General features: G+C 43.9%; 1 protein-coding gene across 4 annotated transcripts in view; it reads left to right on the top strand.

The window, feature by feature from the left end:
- The window catches only part of Nr3c2 (nuclear receptor subfamily 3 group C member 2), a 397495-nt gene that overhangs the window by 193782 nt on the left and 182760 nt on the right, over positions 1–20953 (top strand). For 3 of the 4 annotated variants that reach the window (XM_045131380.1, XM_045131381.1, XM_045131378.1), the window contains exon 3: positions 5959–6110. In XM_045131380.1, coding sequence (XP_044987315.1) covers positions 5959–6110 — 152 coding nt within the window. The remainder of the gene's footprint in view (positions 1–5958; positions 6111–20953) is intronic. The other variant, XM_045131382.1, reaches the window with a different exon arrangement.

Below are 20953 nucleotides of genomic sequence, written 5' to 3'. Positions count from 1 at the left end.
TCCCGTTAGGAACTGCCAAAGGCCTGAGCCGGGGCTGCCAGTACTGGGGGTGCAGAGAAGGCACCTGTGTGTGGGCAAGGCTGAAATGAGCGGGACTTGGTAGCTCACTTGCGTGAGTAAGAGAGCCTTAGTCTCCTTCAGCCTTTCTTCCACTTACTGTGGTTTCTGTTATGTATCATCTGAAAATATTAAGTGAAACCCCCCCCCAACCCTTTCATTTTCAGTTACACACTGCTCTGAGTAGCATAATGAGATTTCAGGCCATTCCACTTGACCCTGCCAGTCACCCCTCTATCTAGTTGCCCCGCCCTCCACCCCATGCCCTCACCTGGCACTCAGAAGCCAGCCTCGGTATCAGGTCACAGTATCGTCACAGTATCACAGTGCTTGTGGTCTGGAAGCCCTGGTTTTGCTTAGTAATGGTTCCAAAGTAGGAGACAAGATGGAGAAGAGACAATAGAGCGTAAAGCATCAAAGGACAGCTGAACTCCAGTGTAGCACAGTGACGCTATAGAACCCAAGGGACACGACCTAAACTAATGGCTTACTGCCCTCTCACAAGAGGGTTATTAGAAGATGGGAGGTCCCCTTCCAGAACATCAGAACCTAGCAAGAGAAGGCAAATACATGTTCTGGAAAGGGCGTATTTAGGCAGCTCAGGGGACGTAGAAGCAGAGAAGTCACATGGAGGATGGGAGACACAGGAGCGGGACAGACCAGGCAGGGTGGAGCTGGTTGTAGAGATTTGGAGAGCCTCTCACTAGAGAGCTGTTGGAAGCCAAGAGAGTGCGTAAGAATGAAAGAATGAGGGGGTGGGGGGAGATGACCAGATGTAGAATTGTGAAGGTAATAATTCAGAAGGTGGACATGAGCACGCAGACAAACAGGCAAGATAGAGATGGGCTGAGAGGGGCCGGTGCACGTGTGGAGAAACCCTTCAGCCCATGGAGGCACAGCTGTCCTTATGTCCTTGAAAGATGTTAGTGAAAGCAAGGAAAGTAAAGCTGATTGTGGCTTTGATTCTCAAGCATGCGTTTGCTGTCTTAATACGGGTCTCACAATGTGTCTGGATTTGTGCTAGGCTTTCTCTTTGACGTTTCATTTTGGTTTGGCTGTATTGTTGGTACTCCTCACACAAGTCCAAACAAATCATTTCCCTTGCACAAGGGTAACAGCAGACCTCCAGAACGGACAATGTGGTGGGTTTCATGGTAGCTCTTGTGACCGTGTAAACCTGTGACCAAGTCACATGTTAGTTGGGTGCTGTGTTAGTCAACTTTCCATCACTTGGTAAAATACCTGCATTAATAAAAGAATATGGGGGGGCTGGAGAGATGGCTTAGTGGTTAAGCGCTTGCCTGTGAAGCCTAAGGACCCCAGTTCAAGGCTCGATTCCCCAGGACCCACGTTAGCCAGATGCACAAGGGGGCACACACGTCTGGAGTTCCTTTACAGTGGCTGGAGGCCCTGGCATGCCCATTCTCTCCCTTCCTCTCTCTCTCTCTCTCTCTCTCTCTCTCTCTCTCTCTCTCTCTCTCTCAACTTCTCTCTGTGTCACTCTCAAATAAATAAAAATAAAAAGCATTAAAAATAACTAAATAAAAGAATATGGGGTTGGAGAGATGGCTTAGTGTTTAAGATGCTTGCCTGCAAAGCTTAAGGACCCATGTTCTGCTCTCCAGATCCCACGTTAGCCAGATGCACAAAGGTGAGGCAAGCACAAGGTCATACATGCCTGCTAGGTGGTGCAAGTATCTGGCATTTGATTACAGTGGCTGAGGCCCTGACCCCTCTGTCTGTCTGTCTGTCTGTCTCCCTCCCTCTCTCTCTCTCTCTCTCTCTTTCTCTTTCTTTGGCTCTCTATAAAGAAAATTAATAAATAAAAAAGATGATGATGAATTTGGCTTATGGTATGAGAGCTGTCAGTACACGGCCTCTTGGCCCTGTTTTTTTTTTTGGCCCTGAGTTCATTATGGAGAGCATGGTATGTGGGGCAGGGGGCTGTTCACATCATGGTAGCTCAGAAACAGAGAGAAGGAGAAATTGGCATCAATATCCCCCACAAGAACACCCCTCGACCCCCAGCAACCTAACCTGTCTCCCCACTTGGCCTCACCTCTTCATGGCTTTACTGCCTACCAAAAGGGTCATGCAAGCCTATAACACATGGGCATTAGGGGACATTTAAGACCCAAAGGCTTTCAGGGGCCTGCAGTGTGCCAGCTTCCTTTTTCTGCACTAGACACAAGGAAGTGAAGGACACAGGTGACAATTTTGGCTGATAACATTTCTTGGGTGGGTGTCACAGATCCTAAAATGATCCTAAGATTATCAAAAGCAGATAGCAGACATTGCTGGCAGTGTTTAGATACCTGGCTGAAAAGGGGTCCGACTGTGGAGCCGCACTGGTGTGTTTGAGGGCTAGTGAGGAGCTCAGTGTCGCTGGAGTGCAGGAAACGGGGAAGAGAGGGAACAGGAGACTCCGAGCAGAGGGTAGCTCTGCGGCCTGTGGCTGAGTCCAAGTGTGTGGCAATGAGCTTGAACCAAGGAAGGCATAATGTGATGAGGAGGAGTGAGGGAGTGAAGAGCAGCAAAGTCAGCTAAGAAGCTTCTATGGGGTTCCACAGCCTGCAGTGCCAGCAGGCTGGACTAGGCTTGTGCCAGGGGAGGTGGGAAGAGTGAGTCAAGCCCAAGCACATTCGGAGTAGAAGTGAGTAGAGCTTAGCACCTTGTGGTGTGAAGGAGGACTCGGGGATGAGTCTAGTCTTTCTTTATTTCGGTCTGAGAAGCTAGAAAGATCTAAGGAAGACTGTGTTAGTTTGCTGGAACTTCTGTAAAACCGCTTGATACTGAGTGGCTTAAGTACAGAAATTTGTCGTCTTGCGGCCCAGAGGTGTAGTTCGTTCAGTAGAGCGCTTGCCTCGCTTGCACGAAGTCCTGATTTGGATCAGAACTATGTAGCGTGAATCATGTAGTCAGAACTCCATAAGCTGGCTGTGCTGGTGGATGCCTGTAATCCTAGCACTGGAAGAAGAGGGAGAAAGGCCAGAAGTTCAAGGTCACTCTTGGCTACATAGCAAGTTTTTGAGCTTTGGATCATGAGAACCAAGAAAGAGAGGGAGGGAGGGAGGGAAAGAGAGAGGGGGAAAGGAAGGGAAGGGAGAAAGAGAGGGAGGAGAGAAAAGAAAGAAGGAATGAGAAAGAGAGCAAAAAAACAGAGAAGAAACAAGGAAGGAAGGATGGATGGAAGGGGAAAGGAGAGAAAGAAACAAGGGAGGGGGGAAGGTGTGGAGTTAGTTATCACCTCACAATTTTGGAAGCTACAAGTGCAATCTCAAGGTGTTGGTAGGATCCATTGTTTCTGAGGCCTCAAAGGAGAATCTGGTCCATGCCTCTCTCCTCCTTTCTTCACATTTGCTGGCAGGATGGAGTGTTCTTGGGCTTCTAAATTGCATCCCCAAACTCTGCCTTATCCGAACCTGACATTCACCTTTCGTGAGCACATGTGTCTCAACTTCCTCTTTTGATAAGGACACTAGTCACATTGGATTAAAGGTCTACCCAACTCCATTATGATCTCATCTCAGCTATCAACATGCAAACAGCCTTATTCCCAGTGAAGGTGAAACGGGCTAGGACCTCAACCATTGATGTCTGGGGAGATACAGTTCGACCCATGATTGTAGCCACTAAGAGATGAGGTGTGTTACATGAGTGTACGAGGAGGTAGAGAGACAAGCAGAGTTGATTTCGAGTGGAGTCTGAGGTGTACTGACTCACATACAAGTGCCAGGTGGGCAGCTGGGTAAGTGGACTAAAGTTCTACAGGAATCTGTGCCAGAGATGAACATCTGGGAATTCTTAGATTAGTAATTCTTAAAACCAGAGGCTAGATGAGATCAACCCAGAAGGAAATTTGGATAGAAAAAGAGGAGAATTCCAGAGACTGAAGCTGAGGACCAGTAAATACTGGGACCAAGATCAAGGCTCACAAAAAAATTAAATAATACACATCCCATATAAGGAGTGAGGATGTAGCTCAGAGGTAGAGCACTTTCCTCGCATGCATAAGCCCTGGCTTCAAACCACTAAACAAAACCCACCTATACTTGTCATTGTGAGAAAGTAATTATATTTTAATAATGATTTTTTTAATCATGCTTATTTATACATACATATTTATCACGTGGTGGCTTTTCTGGGATGTGTCCCGTGCGTGAGCCCAAGCCTGGATTGAGTTTTAGCAGCCAATATGTTGCAGAAGTTGCTGGTCCTGAGATGGAATGTTTTGAATGCCATAAAGAAGTCAAAGGACACCAATAAAAGTAATAAAGAGCCCTTTTCTCAGGAGGAGAAACAGCTTTGGAGAACATCGTTTCAGTCCTTGATTTAAGAAGTCATTTTCCAGGAGGTGCTCATGCCTCAGGGCTCTGGGGTGCTGGGTAGGTGGGTCCTTCGGGTATTTTGGGTGAGTGGGCTATCCTGCACTGAAAACAGTGTTTTGAAACAAATGTGCATAGGACATGATTTTACCATGTCTTTGCTAATTTGAAAAACAGAGACGAGTCGTCACCGTGACATAACCATCTTGGCCTTTTGGTGGATTTTTCTCTTGAGTCTTTTTTTCCACGTTTCTGCTTTTCACTGCAAGACAGAAGGGTGGACATGGACATTGGGGTGATAGCTACCGCACGTGACCTCCCTACCCACCGTTTTCTGAACACGTCCAGCTTGCATTTTCCTGAATTACTGCCTATTCCAATTCCCTTGTCCTCCTCCTTTGTGTGGCTGTCACTTGGTCACGCTTCAAAACTCAGTTCACCCATCACATTTGGGCAAATATTTTCTGATTCCCATCTATTCCCAGCCATTCCAGGATGGAGGGCGGACCCCCCTGAGTGCCACCATCTTCCCCTGTGGTAGAGCACAAACATGACACTTTATGTCCCCACCAACTTTGTGACAAAAAAGAAAAACTAGGGTTTTTTTTTTTTTAATGTTTATTCCCTTAGTACCTTGTGCAAGACTCAATGGCAAATACTAAATACATGCAGACCACAAGTGGCCAAGTGCACTTGGCCTGCTCAGTGCATGTCTGAACTGTCACACATACTTCATACATAATATATACATAGACACACACACATACATACACGTCATTCCTCGTGAGAATTTATATTTTGTTTAGGACATACCATTAACTCTTAGTAATGTTTAAAAATACCTTAATGGCCTGAAGAGATGGCTTAACAGTTAAGGCACTTGCCTGCAAAGCCTAAGGACCCATGCCCGACTCTCCAGATGGCACATATGCCCAACACACAAAGGCGAGGCAAGTGCAAGGTCGCACATGCTCACTAGGTGGCGCAAGCATTTGGAGGCGATTGCAATGGCAGAGGCCCTTGCACACCAATTCTGTCTTCCTCCCTGTGCGCGCACGCGCGCTCTCTCTCTCTCTCTCAAATAAATTTAAAAATAGAATTAAATTTTAAAATGTCTTCAGAAGTTCCCCCCCCCCCCCAAAGAGCGTTGCCCTTCAAGATGACTTTTCAAAGAGCTACTTATATCCTTAAACTGTTGCAACATATCTCCATGAGATTCGCTAATTTGAAGGCATGCTGTCAATACCAATAACCAGATAGGGTAAATATTTCGAGTCTTGTTCAAGATAAGAAATTGGATAAGTGGTTTTTATAAATATTGTGTAAAACGGGGGGGGGGGAGTTCACATGTGTCTCCCTTTCTCCCCTCGCATCTCTCGGTAGCAAGAATAGATCTTGCTGGACACGTTCTTGACGTCATCCCTCCCCTGACTGACCCGGCTTTCCCTCTGCATTGCTGCTTCACACAGTAGGTGACAGAGCCTGTCGAATCCATGGGTGGCACCTTAGCTGAGCAGCGCACCCACCGACCGCACCACCACAGGGACGTTACTGAAATCTTGATCTCTTTCCCTAGCTCTACTTTACGAAGTGTTACGACCGGATCCTCGAGACCTTCCAAAATCTGCTTGGTGTGTGGGGACGAGGCTTCGGGATGTCACTACGGGGTGGTGACCTGTGGCAGCTGCAAAGTCTTCTTCAAACGAGCAGTGGAAGGTAAATGTTCATGTGGGTGTTCCTTTTTACACATTCTTCCCCGTGCGTCCCATACGTGCACAGATGATGGTACAATGTTGTTTGGAAATGCTGCAGGTTATAGACATATATAATCTGTCAGTAATGAATAGTAGTAATCCCTTATCTTGAAAACTACCCAGAGACTTTCCACTGGGCGATGTTTAATGGGCACTGATTGGAAACTACAGTTAGAGCTCAACTAGGCAGAAGGACCTTCCGCAATTTCCCTTGTTTCATTTTGTCTCGCAGTGAGACTAGAAAAAAAAAAAAAAGAGCTCTGTGTCATTGTGATTTCATTGGCACGCTCTAGAATAGCCTTTTTCACTAGATACACAGCATCATCATCTCGACCTTTTCCATATTTCTTGCGTAAATGCATGTGTTTGTGCAAATCAAAGCGTTCATATTGGGATATGATATGATATGCAGAATAATTTCATCAGTCAACTGCTCACACTCCAGGTTCCCCCTGGAGTCCTACCTGTATTGCCACTGAAGGCTTCTAAGTGAGTACCTTAGTGAAAACTTTGAAGTTTATCATGTATATTTAGGCTAGATAGCTTTGGTGTCTAGCCAAGTAAACTGTACTTCCTAAGTAGAAATGGTTGTCTCTAGCCTTCTTAGAGACTCACTCACAAGCAGATAATTAACATCAGACTTGGGCCACATGGTTTGATACATGCTGAAAACTGTCTGAATGTGGAGAGTTTTCTTTCTTACTGGAATATTTTCATGCCTTTGACACTTGTGTTCACCGAGGACTCTCCATTTGAAGATCCTCTGAGCTTTAATTCTCAGGGAAATTTGGCTGAGGGATGAATTTTGCCTCAGAGGTTTGAAAAAAATAAATGTAGCCTAAATGTTTCAACTCTGCGTTTCCAGAGACCACAGTTAGAATTGTTAGTTCTGCAATGCAGAATTACTTCTTTGCTCTTTGGGTTGATTGTGTAATTAATATTACATTTTTTTTTCATTCGTTATACTTTGTTTACTTAATGGGGTGCCAGGGATAAAACCCAGGGCCTCTCAGATGGGAGGCCAGTGCTGTACGCTGAGACACACCCCAGCCTGGTTAACACTATTAAGTCTTTGATCGTCCCCAAAAGAAGCATTGAGTTAGCGATAGGGGTTCAGTCACTCTTTCTCAGGATGTGAGTTCTGGGTTACAGGTAACAGAAAACCCAACACACACGTGGGCCAAAGCACCGATGGAAACTCATTGGCCCTTGTGCTGCAAAGCTAAAAACACTGGCTTGGGTTCAGGCAAGCCATGGTCTCCAGCCAGTTGCTAGAATTCCCCGGGCTGCTTGTCCCTGTCCTGACTCTGCTCTCGTGGTGTGGAGACAATCCGTATCAGGCCTCCATTTGAAGCAGGTGCCCTGCTCCTGGGCACGTTCTGTCAAAGTCCCCCACAGAGCCACCTCAGCCTGAACTGAACGTGCCTTGCCAGTGAGGGGTGGGGGGGACATGGGGAAGGGACAACCCAGGCCTCCAGATCCAGAGTGGGAAGCGCTGTGATCTGTTAACAGAAGTTGAATCTCAGAAAGTGGGAAAAATAAATTTGCACAGTACAGAGAAGCCGGTCTATTTTTACTGCCCTCGTCACGTGGCTGACTCTGTAGTAGATAAATAGGTAAAATTGACTTCTGGCACCTGCCTAGTGATGGTTGGCACCTCTACCTAAGACGACCCCCCCCCACACACTCCTGGGCTCACTAATTAGTGTACAAAGACTGTGATATGTAAAAATGAAGCTCTATGCAGAAGAGCCTGGTGGAAAAGTAGTGGAAGCTTCCATGGTGCCAAGTGCCCCACTTACAGGGCAGCTAGCTCCATGCTAGATCCCTCCCCTCAGCTGGTGCCAGGAGCTGCCTTTCTCTATGTAAAAAGAAAGTATTAAAAAAAAAAAAACTTGCCTATTTCATATTTAGTAGTTTCTGTGGAAGTCTCTGAGGAATTATTTTTATAACTAGGGTATAAATTAATGTGCAAAGAGAACTAAATATTAGTATATCTTTCTACTCATTAGAAAGTTAATCATAGGATGATGATTGTTGTTAAAGTCTTTTGATTTAGTAGACTTGGTTCATTAGAGAGAGAGAGTGTGTGTGTGTGTCTGTGTGTGTGTGTTTGAAGTGCTGGAGAAAGAACTCAGAGTGAGTACTATACCACGTCTCCAGCTCCAAAATGTTAATTTGTAGATTTAAATTACAATCTTTATGTGGCTAAAGACCTCTTTATTCTTTTTCATTTTTGCACTTTGTATGTGTTCCCTTACTATTTTCTTCCTGTTCTCCCTCTGATGTGTTCGCTGTGACGCTCAGCCTCTCTGGAGAAAGAGTATGGGAAGGATAAGGATGCTGTCTGGGTCCTGGGTAGGACTGAGCACTTACTAATTCATTTCCAGCACTTACCAGTCAAGATTCTTGACGTTAATTGCTAGCACTGGCCCCTGTCCTCTCTAGAAAAGCTTTTATGACTAGGGCTTTGAACAGGGCTAACATGTGGGTATAAAGATAAATATTAGCAGGGCATGGTGGCGCACACCTTTAATCCCAACAGAGAGGGGGATCACTGTGAGTTTGGGGCCAGCATGAGACTACATAGTGAATTCCAGGTCAGCCTGGGCTAGAGCAGGGCCCTATCTCAAACAGACAAAAAAGATAAATATTAAGGAGGCAAATTGACTTCTGTTGAGCAATGCAACAGAACTAGTAGGTTCTTCCCTGTGATTTACCACTTCTTGAACTCATGTTAATCCATCCATGTCTGCTGGATCATAGTGAGGAAGTGATTCAAGCACTGAGGAGACATTGTTTGCTGCCCGTACTGTACGCATGCGCATGTTAACGTGTATAATGTGTGTGTGTGCATATGCTGCCGTATTTGAGTATTTGCTGCCTTAGTTTCTTTGGCCCCTTGCTGTCCTTAAGCTCCTTCTTAGACTGTGGCAACAGGAATTGAAAGCAGCAGTGGGTAGAGGAGGCAGGGACAGAGGAGTCAGTGAAAGCTAACAGAAGCACACAGCACCAAGGAAAGACAGGAGGACATTCCCCAGAGGGGGCAGAACAAGCCACAGCTCCAAATTACCAGCTCTGGGCTCATTCTCCGGAGTAGTCATCCTGAGGCAGCCCACCACCATCCAGTGGTTATTGTATGAAGACTAGCCATTGTTTTCTTGAAGTGTAAATCCTCTTCTTTATGGTTTGTTTAAGGGGATGTGTATTGATGCTTTTTCTTCTTAAACATTTATTGTAAAGACACTTAGAACTAACTCTTCCAGAATACTTTATTTGCCAGTGATGTCAGCTAATAGCCTTATTACTATTGCTTGCAAATGGAAGTTTATATATTTTTTATTTTTTAACTTTATTCATTAGAAAGAGAGATAGAGAATGGGCATGCCAAGGCCTCCAGCCACTGCAAACAAACTCCAGATGCATGCACCACCATGGCATCTGGTTTACGTGGGACCTGGAGAATCAAACTTGGGTCCTTAAGCTTCTCAGGCAAGCACCTTAAGTGCTAAGCCATCTCTCCAGCCCTACTTTTTATTTTTTTTTATAACTACTTACAGACCTTAGAGACCTTTCTTTCTTAAAAATAATAACAAAATTAAAACCAAACACCCATATTTTCCTCCAAGTGGCCAAAACTTGGGTGTATTTAGATTCAGAAGACCTCATTTTCATTTCTGACAATGCTTACTAGGTATGAGATTAAGACAAATTCCTCAGTTTGGAAATCAATGTGAAAAATATCAGTACATCCTATTCACATTTCTGTGGATTACCTACATGGACATGGTATGAACATATTTCCAACATTGGAGAGTGACATCAGAGCATTAGCTCATGATCGCTGTCTAAAGGCAGTGGTTGGCTCCATGGCAATGCATGCAGAGAGAAGATGGGAGCGAATCACTGGCCCACTAGGTCTTTATTTCTGAGTCCTAATTCTTTCTTCACTGGGTCTTCATTTTTCTTGTAACTTTGATCTTAGAGCTGCCCTTTGAGATGACATAACCCTTCTTGATCCACAGTTCTCAAAGAGCGTATTGACTCAGGTCTTGTGGAAAGTTCCTTGATGGAGTTTACTGGTGCCCTGACTCTTGAGAATCCTTGCCATGAGGAATGTCTACAACAGACTGGGGAACTCTTGCCTTCTGGAGTCACACAGTTGAGACACTATTGATAACTCCAAACAAAACTATTTTTGTTTGATTTTTTAAGTGATTTATTTGAAAATTGAGAGAGAAAGATGGGTACCCCTCTGAAAACCAAGCACTGATGCACGTGCTACTTTGTGCCTCTGGCTTTTCATAAGTACTAAGAAATCAAAACCCAGGCCATCCGGCTGTAAATGCAAGTACCATCTTCTCATTCTCACAAACTAGACTTATAACTCCTCTGGTAGAATATGTGGACAAGACAAGGTCTTACCTTGATGGCCTAGCAAGACTTCTGATAACATACAGCCACCAAATAAAGGTTTGGATGAACATATGATTGCTCTTTGTGCCACAGAGCAATTAAGATTAAACAATTTCTCCAAACCAGTCAGGAAATTACCATTAGAACTAGCCCAAGAATTTGGATGCCTGTTTTATAAGTCCTAGTGTGAAACTTCCAGTTCTGCTTTGGGTTTTCACCCTGCTCAAGTTTTAAAATGCTATAACTTCATCTCATCTGCATACTTCACATAGAGAGCCTTCCATGAACAATTCTGACAAGGTTCCACAATCTGTTTTATAACCTAATTTCCTTTTGGATACACAGTAGATGAGCAGTGTCTAGAAGATGCAACTCCCACAAATCACAGGGTACTTACCAGGCTATAAAAGAGGGAGTTCACTATTATATAAAGGGAAGTTCACTTATATTTTAGTTAGCAAACTTGGTAGGTGGAAGAGCCCCCATCTTAGAATGATACCAAATGTTGGGATGTCATAGTCCAGTCTCAGAGGTCTCCTTGAAAGAGAAGACTTGGATGACTTGTAAGTTTTTCTTAAGGTAAAATTGCTGTAAACAGGCTAGTCTTTGGATTTTTCTAGTACGCAGTGCAGTATATTCACTACAACCAAGCCCATGAATATGAACCACATTCCTTTCATATGTGGTCCATTCCATTCAGGGCAGTGGTCTTTTAATTCATTGGCGATTCTACATGAGAAATGTGTTAAGGGAATACTGTGGTTGATTGATAGTTTATTGTTGGGCTGGAGAGATGACTTAGTGGTTAAGGCATTTGGCTGCAAAGCCAAGGGATCCCAGTTCAGTGTCCCAGAACCCACGCAAGCCAGATGCACAAGGGGGCGCATGCATCTGGAGTTCGTTTACAGCAGCTAGATGCCCTGTTGTGCCCATTCTCTCTCCCTCCCACTTTCTCTCTCTCAAATAAATAAATAAAATAGTTCATTGTCTTTGCTTCTGTCAAATTGATGAGGTAACAAAGCAGTTCAGGAGGAAAGCATTTCTCACTGTGCTATCAGCCCAACTTATCCGCATTGGTGCTCTGTGGGCTGCAGAAGAGAATGGTCTATTGTACCACAAAATAGACACCTCCAACGGAGCAGACACAAGCCAAATTAGGATGGTATTGGGCCATAATAAATATACCTTCTTATAGCTGCCAATGTGAATTCGAAGCACTGATGAGGCAAGGAAATAAGTCAATGTCTATCAAATGTCTTCAGTTAATAATGTATGATCAGCCCCGCGTGTCCCCAAGAACTATGTACAGCAGGTTTAAGGGAACCCAAGTCCATCATCAGGCAGGAAACCAAGAACTAGAGATAATTTTCTCAGGAAACACAGTGAAGATTGAGTTGAAGATGATTTGTTGGGGTTTTGATTTTGGTTTGCTTTTGATTTTTCGAGGTAGGGTTTCAGCCTAGCTCATGCTGACTTGGAATTCACTATGGACTCTCAGGATGGCCTCAAACTCACAGCAATCCTCCTACTTCTGCCTCGTGAGTGCTGGGATTAAAGACGTGCGCCACCTCGCCCGGCCTGACTTCTTGTTGTTGTTGTTGTTGTTGTTTAATCAGAAATGAAGAATAAAGGAACTGATTCACTCTTACTTCTATACTTGTAAGAGCTAATAAATACCTACCAATAGGTTATATCAGTATTAGCATGCTTGTTTTAGTGACTTTTCTCCTGATGAGAAAAAACTAAATCGAGGGATGATTTATTTTGGCTTTCATTTCACTGGAGAGTAACTCATGGAGATGGGGAAGATTTGGCAAGAGGAGCATAACACTGATCATACTGTTGTGTCCACAGCCAGGAATTGAGAAAGAACAGGAGGTGGAGCCAGGCTGAGAAAATGCAAAGCCTACCTCCAATGATGCACGTGGAATCTTCCAGTCAGACCCTACCTCTGGCTATGGACGAGTGTTAAAACACATGAAGTTATAGCGGGCATTTCCCATTCTAACCACAAGTCTTTCCTTCCTTCCATATCCGTACACCTTGAGTATCCATGGCAGTTGTTTTCAGAGATTTTTGATATCCCTTCACTTGGTTGCTATGGAAACACACAGAGCCATGACATTTAGGCCACCCTGGAAGGTGAGGGAAAGCTTCTCAAAGAATTGACCCCAAGCCGAATGGAGACAGATCAGACTTGGCAAGGCTAAGAGGAGAGACGATAAGGGCAGGCTGCCTGCACAAGGCACCAGAAACAATTTTGTGTTACCACTGTATAAAGTTTGAGGTGTGAGGTTATTAAAGTGGGGGTCAAGATGCAGATTAGTGCCAGGTCCTCGACTCCCAGGAGGAGCATGAATTCATCTTGATGAAAGCAGAATCCCTGAATGCTTTAATACAGCAGGTTGTTTTCATTTTCTTAGGCAAGAAAAGGCCTAGAATAAGGGCTAGGAAAATAGTTCAATAGAGTGTTTTTCTTACATGCATGAGGATCTGAGTTCAATCCCCAGAACCTATGTTAAAAAAAAAAAAAATTGCCAGGCATGATGGCACATGCCTTTAATCCCAGCACTCAGGAGGCAGAGGTAGGAGGATCACTGTGAGTTCGAGGTCACCCTGAGACTCCATAGTGAATTCCAGGTCAGCCTGGGCTAGAGTGAGACCCTACCTCAAAAAAACCAAAAAACAAAACAAACAAAAAAAAAACCCTTGGGGCTGGAGAGATGACTTAGTTGTTAAGACACTTGCCTGCAAAGCCAAAAAGACCCAGGTTCGATTCCCTAGGACCCATGTAAGCCAGACACACAAGGTGGCTTATGTATCTGGAGTTTGTTTACAGTGGCTGGAGGCCCCGGCACATCCATTCCTTCTCTCTCTCTGTCTGCCACCCCAAAATAGATAAATAAATAAAAATTTAAAAACTAGTTGTGGTGGTTCAGACTTATAGCACTGGGGAAGGAAAAACAGGAGGATCCATGGAGCTCATGGCCAGCCAGTCTAGCCTACTTACAAGTTCCAGGACAGTGAGAGGCTTGGCCTCAAAATAGGTGACGGTGGCTGAGGAACAACAGCCTGAGTTTGTCCTCTGGGCTCCACATACCTACATGCACACAAACACACAGACACCAACACGCACAAACACGCACACACACACACACACACACACACACACACACACACACCTGTACATGTAGACAATACACCCTATAAAAGAGAGCTAGAGAGAAAGATGACCAGGGTAGACCTAAGCCAGCAAGGTTGGAACTAACAGAAAGGTGCAGACCCCCGAGCTATCTGGGAAGTATTATTAATGCTTCAGTATTGGAGAGAAAAAAGGCCAAACACCAGGGTGACTCCCTAAGCTCATTCCTGACGCCATGTGCCAAGATCTGAATTCTGTACTGGGAACCGCTCCTGGGTGTTGGGGGAGGAGGGTCCTTCATTCAGCAGAAGTGGATTCATCCATCCCCTACTGAAGGCCAATTGTTTCATCTTGGGCAAGGATCTGTGAATGAAAAATAGTCAACAGCACCTGTCTTGGTGGAACTTTCGGTACAGTGAGGGGTGAGTAGGGGATTAAACATAACCCATGGATTACTGATGTAACAAATAAAAAGCTGACTGAGCTGCAGAGCAATAAAAGAATTATTAGCACAAGGGGGCTAAAGAGAGAGGTTTGACCTAGGGTGAGTTTGCAATGCCTATGGAACATTCAGGTGTGTCTAATAGGAAGTGGGATGCTTCATGCTGAAGCCTGGTCAACAACACAAGGTTGAAAGTAAAGGTTTTAGAGTCAGCGTCCATGGCGTAAGATGTAATTGCTGCAACACAGGCATTTAGAGAGACCTAGTGAACTATGGTCAGAACCTAGGAGGCCATAAATCTTGGAGCTGACATGTGTATGACGCACGTGTATACATTATTTTTCTCTCTCCTCCTCCATGTGGTATGCTGAAATGACTTAGCTACCTGGTATCTGATTGTTAAGGCCTTCCCATGCTTCAGACATTAAGTCTGTGCCATTTACATTCCTAGCTTTGTCTTTTTACTCATCCCAGTGAGTGAATGTTGTGATTGTTACTGACCCTTATCCAGTCCAGAGTCCCAAACACAAGGAGGGGGTGTGATTCACTAATGGCAGCACCTAGCACATTGCATTGCTTAAGCATCATGTGTCCATTGTTTGATAACTAGTATATCTATAGGACTCACCCCGGAACCTGTCTCTATGCCAAGTATTTGCTGCTCTCAAGTAGAAAATATTTTGAAGCAATTTATTGGAGAATGATTTGGCATCAGGATGTGTGAGCAAAAAGTAAATTAGTGAAATTAGTGTTATCAAAACAAAGTTTCTGGTAGTTTAAAATTTTAAATGGTGGAGAAGATTTGAAAACTATAAATTAGGAGCACAGAGAGTAATTTTCAAACTTATTCCCCATGTTTATGTGTTTGTTTATAAAACATTCTACCCGGGAACCAAGTAGCTCTGAGATTTTAGTGAGTTAAAATGTAATTTAAAACATGGGAAATAGAAATGGGAAAAAGGAAAGTTGAGAGCAGAAAAAAAAAAGATAGCAAATTGGAGAGATGGCTCAGCAGTTAAGGTACTTGCTTGCAAAGGCTAATACCTCTGATTTTATTCCCCAATACCTATGAACAGCCAGATGCACAGTAGTGCATGTGTCTGGAGTTCATTTGCAGTGGCTTGAGGTACTGGGTTGCCTGTTCACACACACACACTCTCTCTGTGTCTGTCTGTCTCTCTCTGCTTGCAAATAAAATAAAATAAAAAGACATGTAGAGCCAGGCACATGGGTGTTGGAGAGGTTCACCCCAAAGTCTTTGAAAGGCTGCCCCTGATTTGACTCACAGCTTCACTAGTAGTCCAAATGTTCTTAAAAACTAGCTGAAGGAATTTATTAAGAAAAATTTCATGAGATACTTGGCTATGTATGAGCCCATTTTCCTTCTGTCTGAATTAATGGTAACCTGAGATTTAAAAGTAGCTCTTCCATTGCTACTGAGAGGATGGAAGTTCTTAGTGGGGACAGATTTGGGCAAAAACAATGCTTTAGGGCTGGAGAGATGGCTTAACTGTTAAGGTGCTTGCCTGCCAAGCCTAAGGACTCATATTTGACTCTCCAGATCCCACATAAGCCAGACGCACAAGATGATGCAAGTGTGCAAGGTCACACATGCACACAGGGTGGCACACGGGTCTGGAGTTCCATGGCAGTGGCTGGGGGGGTCTGGTGTGCCAATTCTCTTTTTCTCTCTCTCTCACTCATGCTCCTCCTCTCTCTCATAAAAAAAAAAAAAAAAAAAATTACTGAGCACTTCTTGAGTTCCAAGGCTACAAATTTTCTCATTTGTTGTTCATACCAGTCATGATGGTTAATCTTGCTTCTCAATGTGGTGGTGAGATTTAGAATCACCATGGCAACCTCTGGGCATGTCTGTGAGGGAGTTTCCAGATTCCCTGACATGAGGTAAGGTGACCTATTCTGAATGTGGGTGACATCATTACATGGGTTGAGGTCCCGAACTGGATAGAACAGAGAAAGAGAACGGAGCCCAAGTATGCGTCACTCTCTGCCTTCTGACTGTAGGGACACTGTGACCCTCTGCTGCGGGCTCCTGTGGCCCTGACTTGTCCGCCACAGTGGACTGTGTCCCCTCAAGCTATAAGTCCAAACAAGTCCTCCTTCTTTAGGTCATTTTGGTTAAGTATTTTGTCATAGCAATGAGCTACTAATAAAACTTTTTATTTTTTGGCTTTTTACACAGGTAAGTATAAGTAAGGCAATTCAAACACTTAGCTGCAACAACCAGCTTTTTTGTGAATCAACATTTCCCAAGTTTGGGAAGCTGGTTCTTTTGATCTGAACTCTAAGCAATTGTGACAAGGAAAATACTAACTTGATTTTTTGGGTTTTTTTGTTGTTGTTGTCATTGTTGTTTTGAGGTAGGGTCTCACTGTAGCTCAGGAATTCACTATGTAGTCTCAGGTAGCCTTGAATTCACAGTGATGCTCCTACCTCTGTGTTGAGATAAAGAGATGTGCCACCATGCCTGATTCCTACTAGTTTTCTTTTATTTTTTTATAGTTTTATTTTTATTTATTTATTTACTTATTTGAGAAAAAAGAGAGAGAGAAAAAACAAATGGGCATGCCAGGGCCTCTAGCCACTGCAAGTGAACTCCAGACACATGCACCACCTTGTGCATCTGGCTTACATGGGTCTTGGGGAATCCAACTGAGGTCCTTAGGCTTCACAGGCAAGCACCTTAATCACTAAGCCACCTCGTCAGCCCAGTAGTTTCAATATGACAAAATCATCTGATCCTCGGACTCTTAAAAATAAATATTTATTGAACAATTTTTTGTATTCTCATTTTAAATCCTTATAATAATCCCCTGAAGTAAGTAGGAGTTTCTATCCTCATGTTAGAAGTCAATCCACTGAGGCATGTAAGAACTAGGTCACTTGTTCGAGGTCACATAGCTAGAAAGAAGGGGATTTGAACCCCAGATGACCCAATGTACTATGATGCTCTTTATGCTTAAACTATCCTGCGTTTCAGCATTACATCAAATCACAATTATGTTGACCCATCAGAAAGTAGAGCAACTTGGACTGGGGAGATGGCTCAGAGGTTGAAGGTACTTGCTTGCAAGGTCCGTCTGCCCAGGTTCAATTCCCTAGTACCCATGTGGGCCAGATGCACAATGTAGCACATGCCTGTAGAGGTCCTTTGCAGGGACAGGAGACCCTGGTGCACCCTTTCTCTCTCAATCTCTCCTTCCCCTCCCCCCACATAAATAAAAATAATTTTTTAAACACTTGAACAAGATCTCTGGCTTTCAAATACTAGGAAGGTGATTATTATAACTTAGTAGTTATCTTGCCATACTCTAAATAATTAATTCCTAGTCATTCCAAGTTGAAACTCTAATTTGGATTTCTGCTAACCCAGTGGAAAAAGAAAAGTTGGATAGTATCTATTTTTTCTTAAGAAATGAACTTCATATTAAAAAAAGATACCATTATCATCCCTCTTTACCTCTTTAATATCTTGATATTAATCTAAAGCCTTATTTAAATATTTTATGCTCTAATGTTTCATCTCCTGTGTGTGATGAAATTTAGACCTAGTCTGTGAGGCTCAAGGAACCATTTGGCGGATGGTCTTCAAGGTAAGAGGCTGTGAGGTGCTAACTCCTTGACTGATTGATGTCTGCTTTGTGCCCAGGGCCTCAGAAGCATATCCCAGCAGCAAGAGCCTACACACTGCCCCCTAAGACGTGTGCTCACCCCGTAATGTGGATCACATGACTTACAGGATTTGGTATTCTTTAGAATGCTTGAATACTGGCAATGAAAATGCTGAAGTGACTAAAGTCCAGTTCCAAAACAAAGTTCTAGAAGATAGGAAGAAGTGGGTAGGGAGTTATGTTGACACAAAGGGAGGAGAGGGAAGGGGTGGGAAGCTAAAGACTTGAGCATGAGACACCCTCTTAAGCTGACCCAGTCCCACCAAAGTCTGCCTAGGCAGATGCAGGACCATTCCCAGGAAGTAGAGAAGGAGACGAATCTACGGCCATACCACCCTGAGCACGCCCAGTCTCATCTGATCTCCAAAGCTAAGCAGGGGCGGCGCTGCTTAGTACTTAGATGGGAGAGGAGTTGAAATAAAGACCCTGGGGCCCTATAATAAGGAATCCTGGCCCTTCTCATAAATAGAGCAAGTCATTTGTATTAAGTTATTTACAGTAGGAAAGTTCAGCATAGTGGCCTTAGCAGTTTAGTCCCTCCGTGCTATGCAAGGTCTCATGGAGGGTGCTGCCTCGTGGAATAGGAGACCACTGGGGAAGGATAATGGGTGATAGCTATTGGTCCATTGGAGTGGAAGGCCTGACTCACGAGAGTGAGAAGGAAGAACTGACAGAGACCGGTGCTGGCTTCGTTGTCTGGAATGATGATCATCTTTGACAGAGACTTGAGAAGGGCATGCGACAGCATTGGGCAGAAGAGTAGGATTTAGAATTATCAAAGTTGTAGAGATTCATTTTCTAAAGAAAAGACACTTTCCAGAAATAGTAAAGAAGAAAGGCTAAGTTCTTAAAGGGGTAAAAAAAAAAAAAAAAAAGCTACTGTTCTGTTGATTTTTTTTTTTTTTTTCCCTTCAGGGAAGGGGGATTTTAAAAGAATGGCACAGTTAGGCATTTGGCAGCCAGTGGGCATGAATGCCAGAAGTCAGGGCTGCTGTGGCTGGGGCACTGTGTGGGGAGGTACGTGAGGAAGTCAAAAGCCTATCAGAGGTATCGAACCCACAGCCTCAGAGAAAAGCCAGCCCAGGATAGTGGTGACTGGAGGCTGTGGCAAGTCTGACACCGGACATTGCAGATTCTAAGTGATAACAGCTCCTTACACCAAGGAGAGGTGCAAGGTGACACTCTTCATGGGCCATTGAGAAGGCATAAAAAAGCCATTCTTCCAAACTCCCAAAATTTTCACAGACTATTTTGCTCTCAGAGACTTCATAGAGTACATGTGTAATAATGTTTATATTTTAGTGATACTCCTTCATGTCTCTATTCACTGGTCAGCCTGACTCCTTCGCTAGGAAGGAGAAAGAGGCTGGTCACGATTATTTGAAAGAAGCAAAGACATGTAAAATAAAGACACATTTTTCCAAGCGCTCAGCCCTGCCTCCCTCCGTCAATCCAAGTGCTCTAAAGCGTAGGAGGCAAACCTTGCCTTGCAGTCAGAAGACCTCAGGGCCACCTGCAGCTATCTTAAAACCATCAAGGGATATGTCTACATTCTCTCTCCCTGTCTTTCTTATTTCTTGGATGCCACAGACCTGATCCACAGCAGAGAGGAACAGATCAACACCAAGGAGCAATGCCCCCAGCGGTCACAAAGCAGTGTTTCCATTTTGCCCTCCTGGTAGACTTCTTTGAGGTGCTTCCATAGTTAGAAGCTCTTGGAATATGGAGACTATGACATTATATTTACCAAAGCATCACCTCCTAGAATGTGCTGTATTGCTAATTTACAGCAAACTCTTATGCCTCACATAAAGAACAGTCTCTAAGGGAAAGGAGAAATATGTATCCTCCTACCAGCTATAAGATTTTTCTTTAGTCTGACACCTCTAAGCAGTCATGAGTCCCTGACATTTGACAGTTCAATGCATCTTTATATAAGCATTTTACATTTCTTTTTTTGTTTGTTTGTTTTTTTGAGGTAGGGTCTCACTCTAGCCCAGGCTGACCTGGAATTCACTATGGAGTCTCAGGGTAGCCTCGAACTCACGGCGACCCTCCTACCTCTGCCTCCCGAGCGCTGGGATTAAAGGTGTGCGCCACCATGCCCGGCTAGCATTTTACATTTCTAAAAGGGAAAGCAGTGTAAAAGGTTAAAGAATCTGAACCTAGAATGGTATACTGACATCAAAAACATTGGAATATCAGAGTAAAATAAACAAGGAGTAGGGCTGGAGGATGACTTAGCAGTTAAGGTGCTTGCTTGTGAAGCCTAAGGACTCATGTTCAACTCTCCAGGTCCCATGTAAGCCAGACGCACAAGATGATGCAAGCACACAACGTTGCACAGATGCACTAGAGGGCGCACGCATCTGGAGTTCAATCGCAGTGGCTGGAGGCCCTGGCACATGAATTCTCTCTCCCTTTTGCATTACAAAAAAAGGAATACATACTATGATGTTTTCAGGAAGTTTAATATAAATTCATACTATATATTGCCCTGTAGATATGGCATAGACTCATTAAATTATTCTGGTTTATTTATCTCAGTATAAGAAAAACTACAGAATTTGTGCTGGACAGATTGCTCACTGTTTAAAGGTGTTTGCTTGCAAAGCCTGATGTCCTAGGTTTGATTCCCTAATACCCATGTCAAGCCAGACACACAAAGTGGCACATGGCATTTGGAGTTCATTTGCAGGGGCAAGAAGCCCTGGTGTGCCCACTTGTGTTTTTCTTTTCTATCTCTCTTTCTAATAAAAAAAAAATATTTTTAAAAAGTATGGAATTTGGTGAGCAGTGTTTGGACCAATGCCTTCCTTCTTCTTGGTTTTTTTGTCTTACTATGTTTTGTTTGTTTTCATTTTTGTTGTTGTTTTGGGGTTTTTGTTTGTTTGTTTTTCAAGGTATAGTCTTGCTTTCTAGCCCAGGCTGACCTCAAATTCACTATGTAGTCTCAGGGTGGCCTGGAACTCACAGTGATCCTCCTACCTCTGCCTCCAAGTGCTGGGATTAAAGGTCAGCACCACAACACCCAGCTTTGTTTGGGGTTGTAGTTTACGACTTGTGGGAGCAGTAATCAGTTATTTGGGGGCAGGGGAGAGAATGCCTCTAGGCATGATGTCTCA

The sequence above is a fragment of the Jaculus jaculus genome, chromosome 12 (assembly GCF_020740685.1).
Source record: "Jaculus jaculus isolate mJacJac1 chromosome 12, mJacJac1.mat.Y.cur, whole genome shotgun sequence".
NCBI classification, from domain to species: domain Eukaryota; kingdom Metazoa; phylum Chordata; class Mammalia; order Rodentia; family Dipodidae; genus Jaculus; species Jaculus jaculus.
Note: the sequence above shows the minus strand (reverse complement) of the source record. Positions and strands in the feature narration are given on the sequence as shown.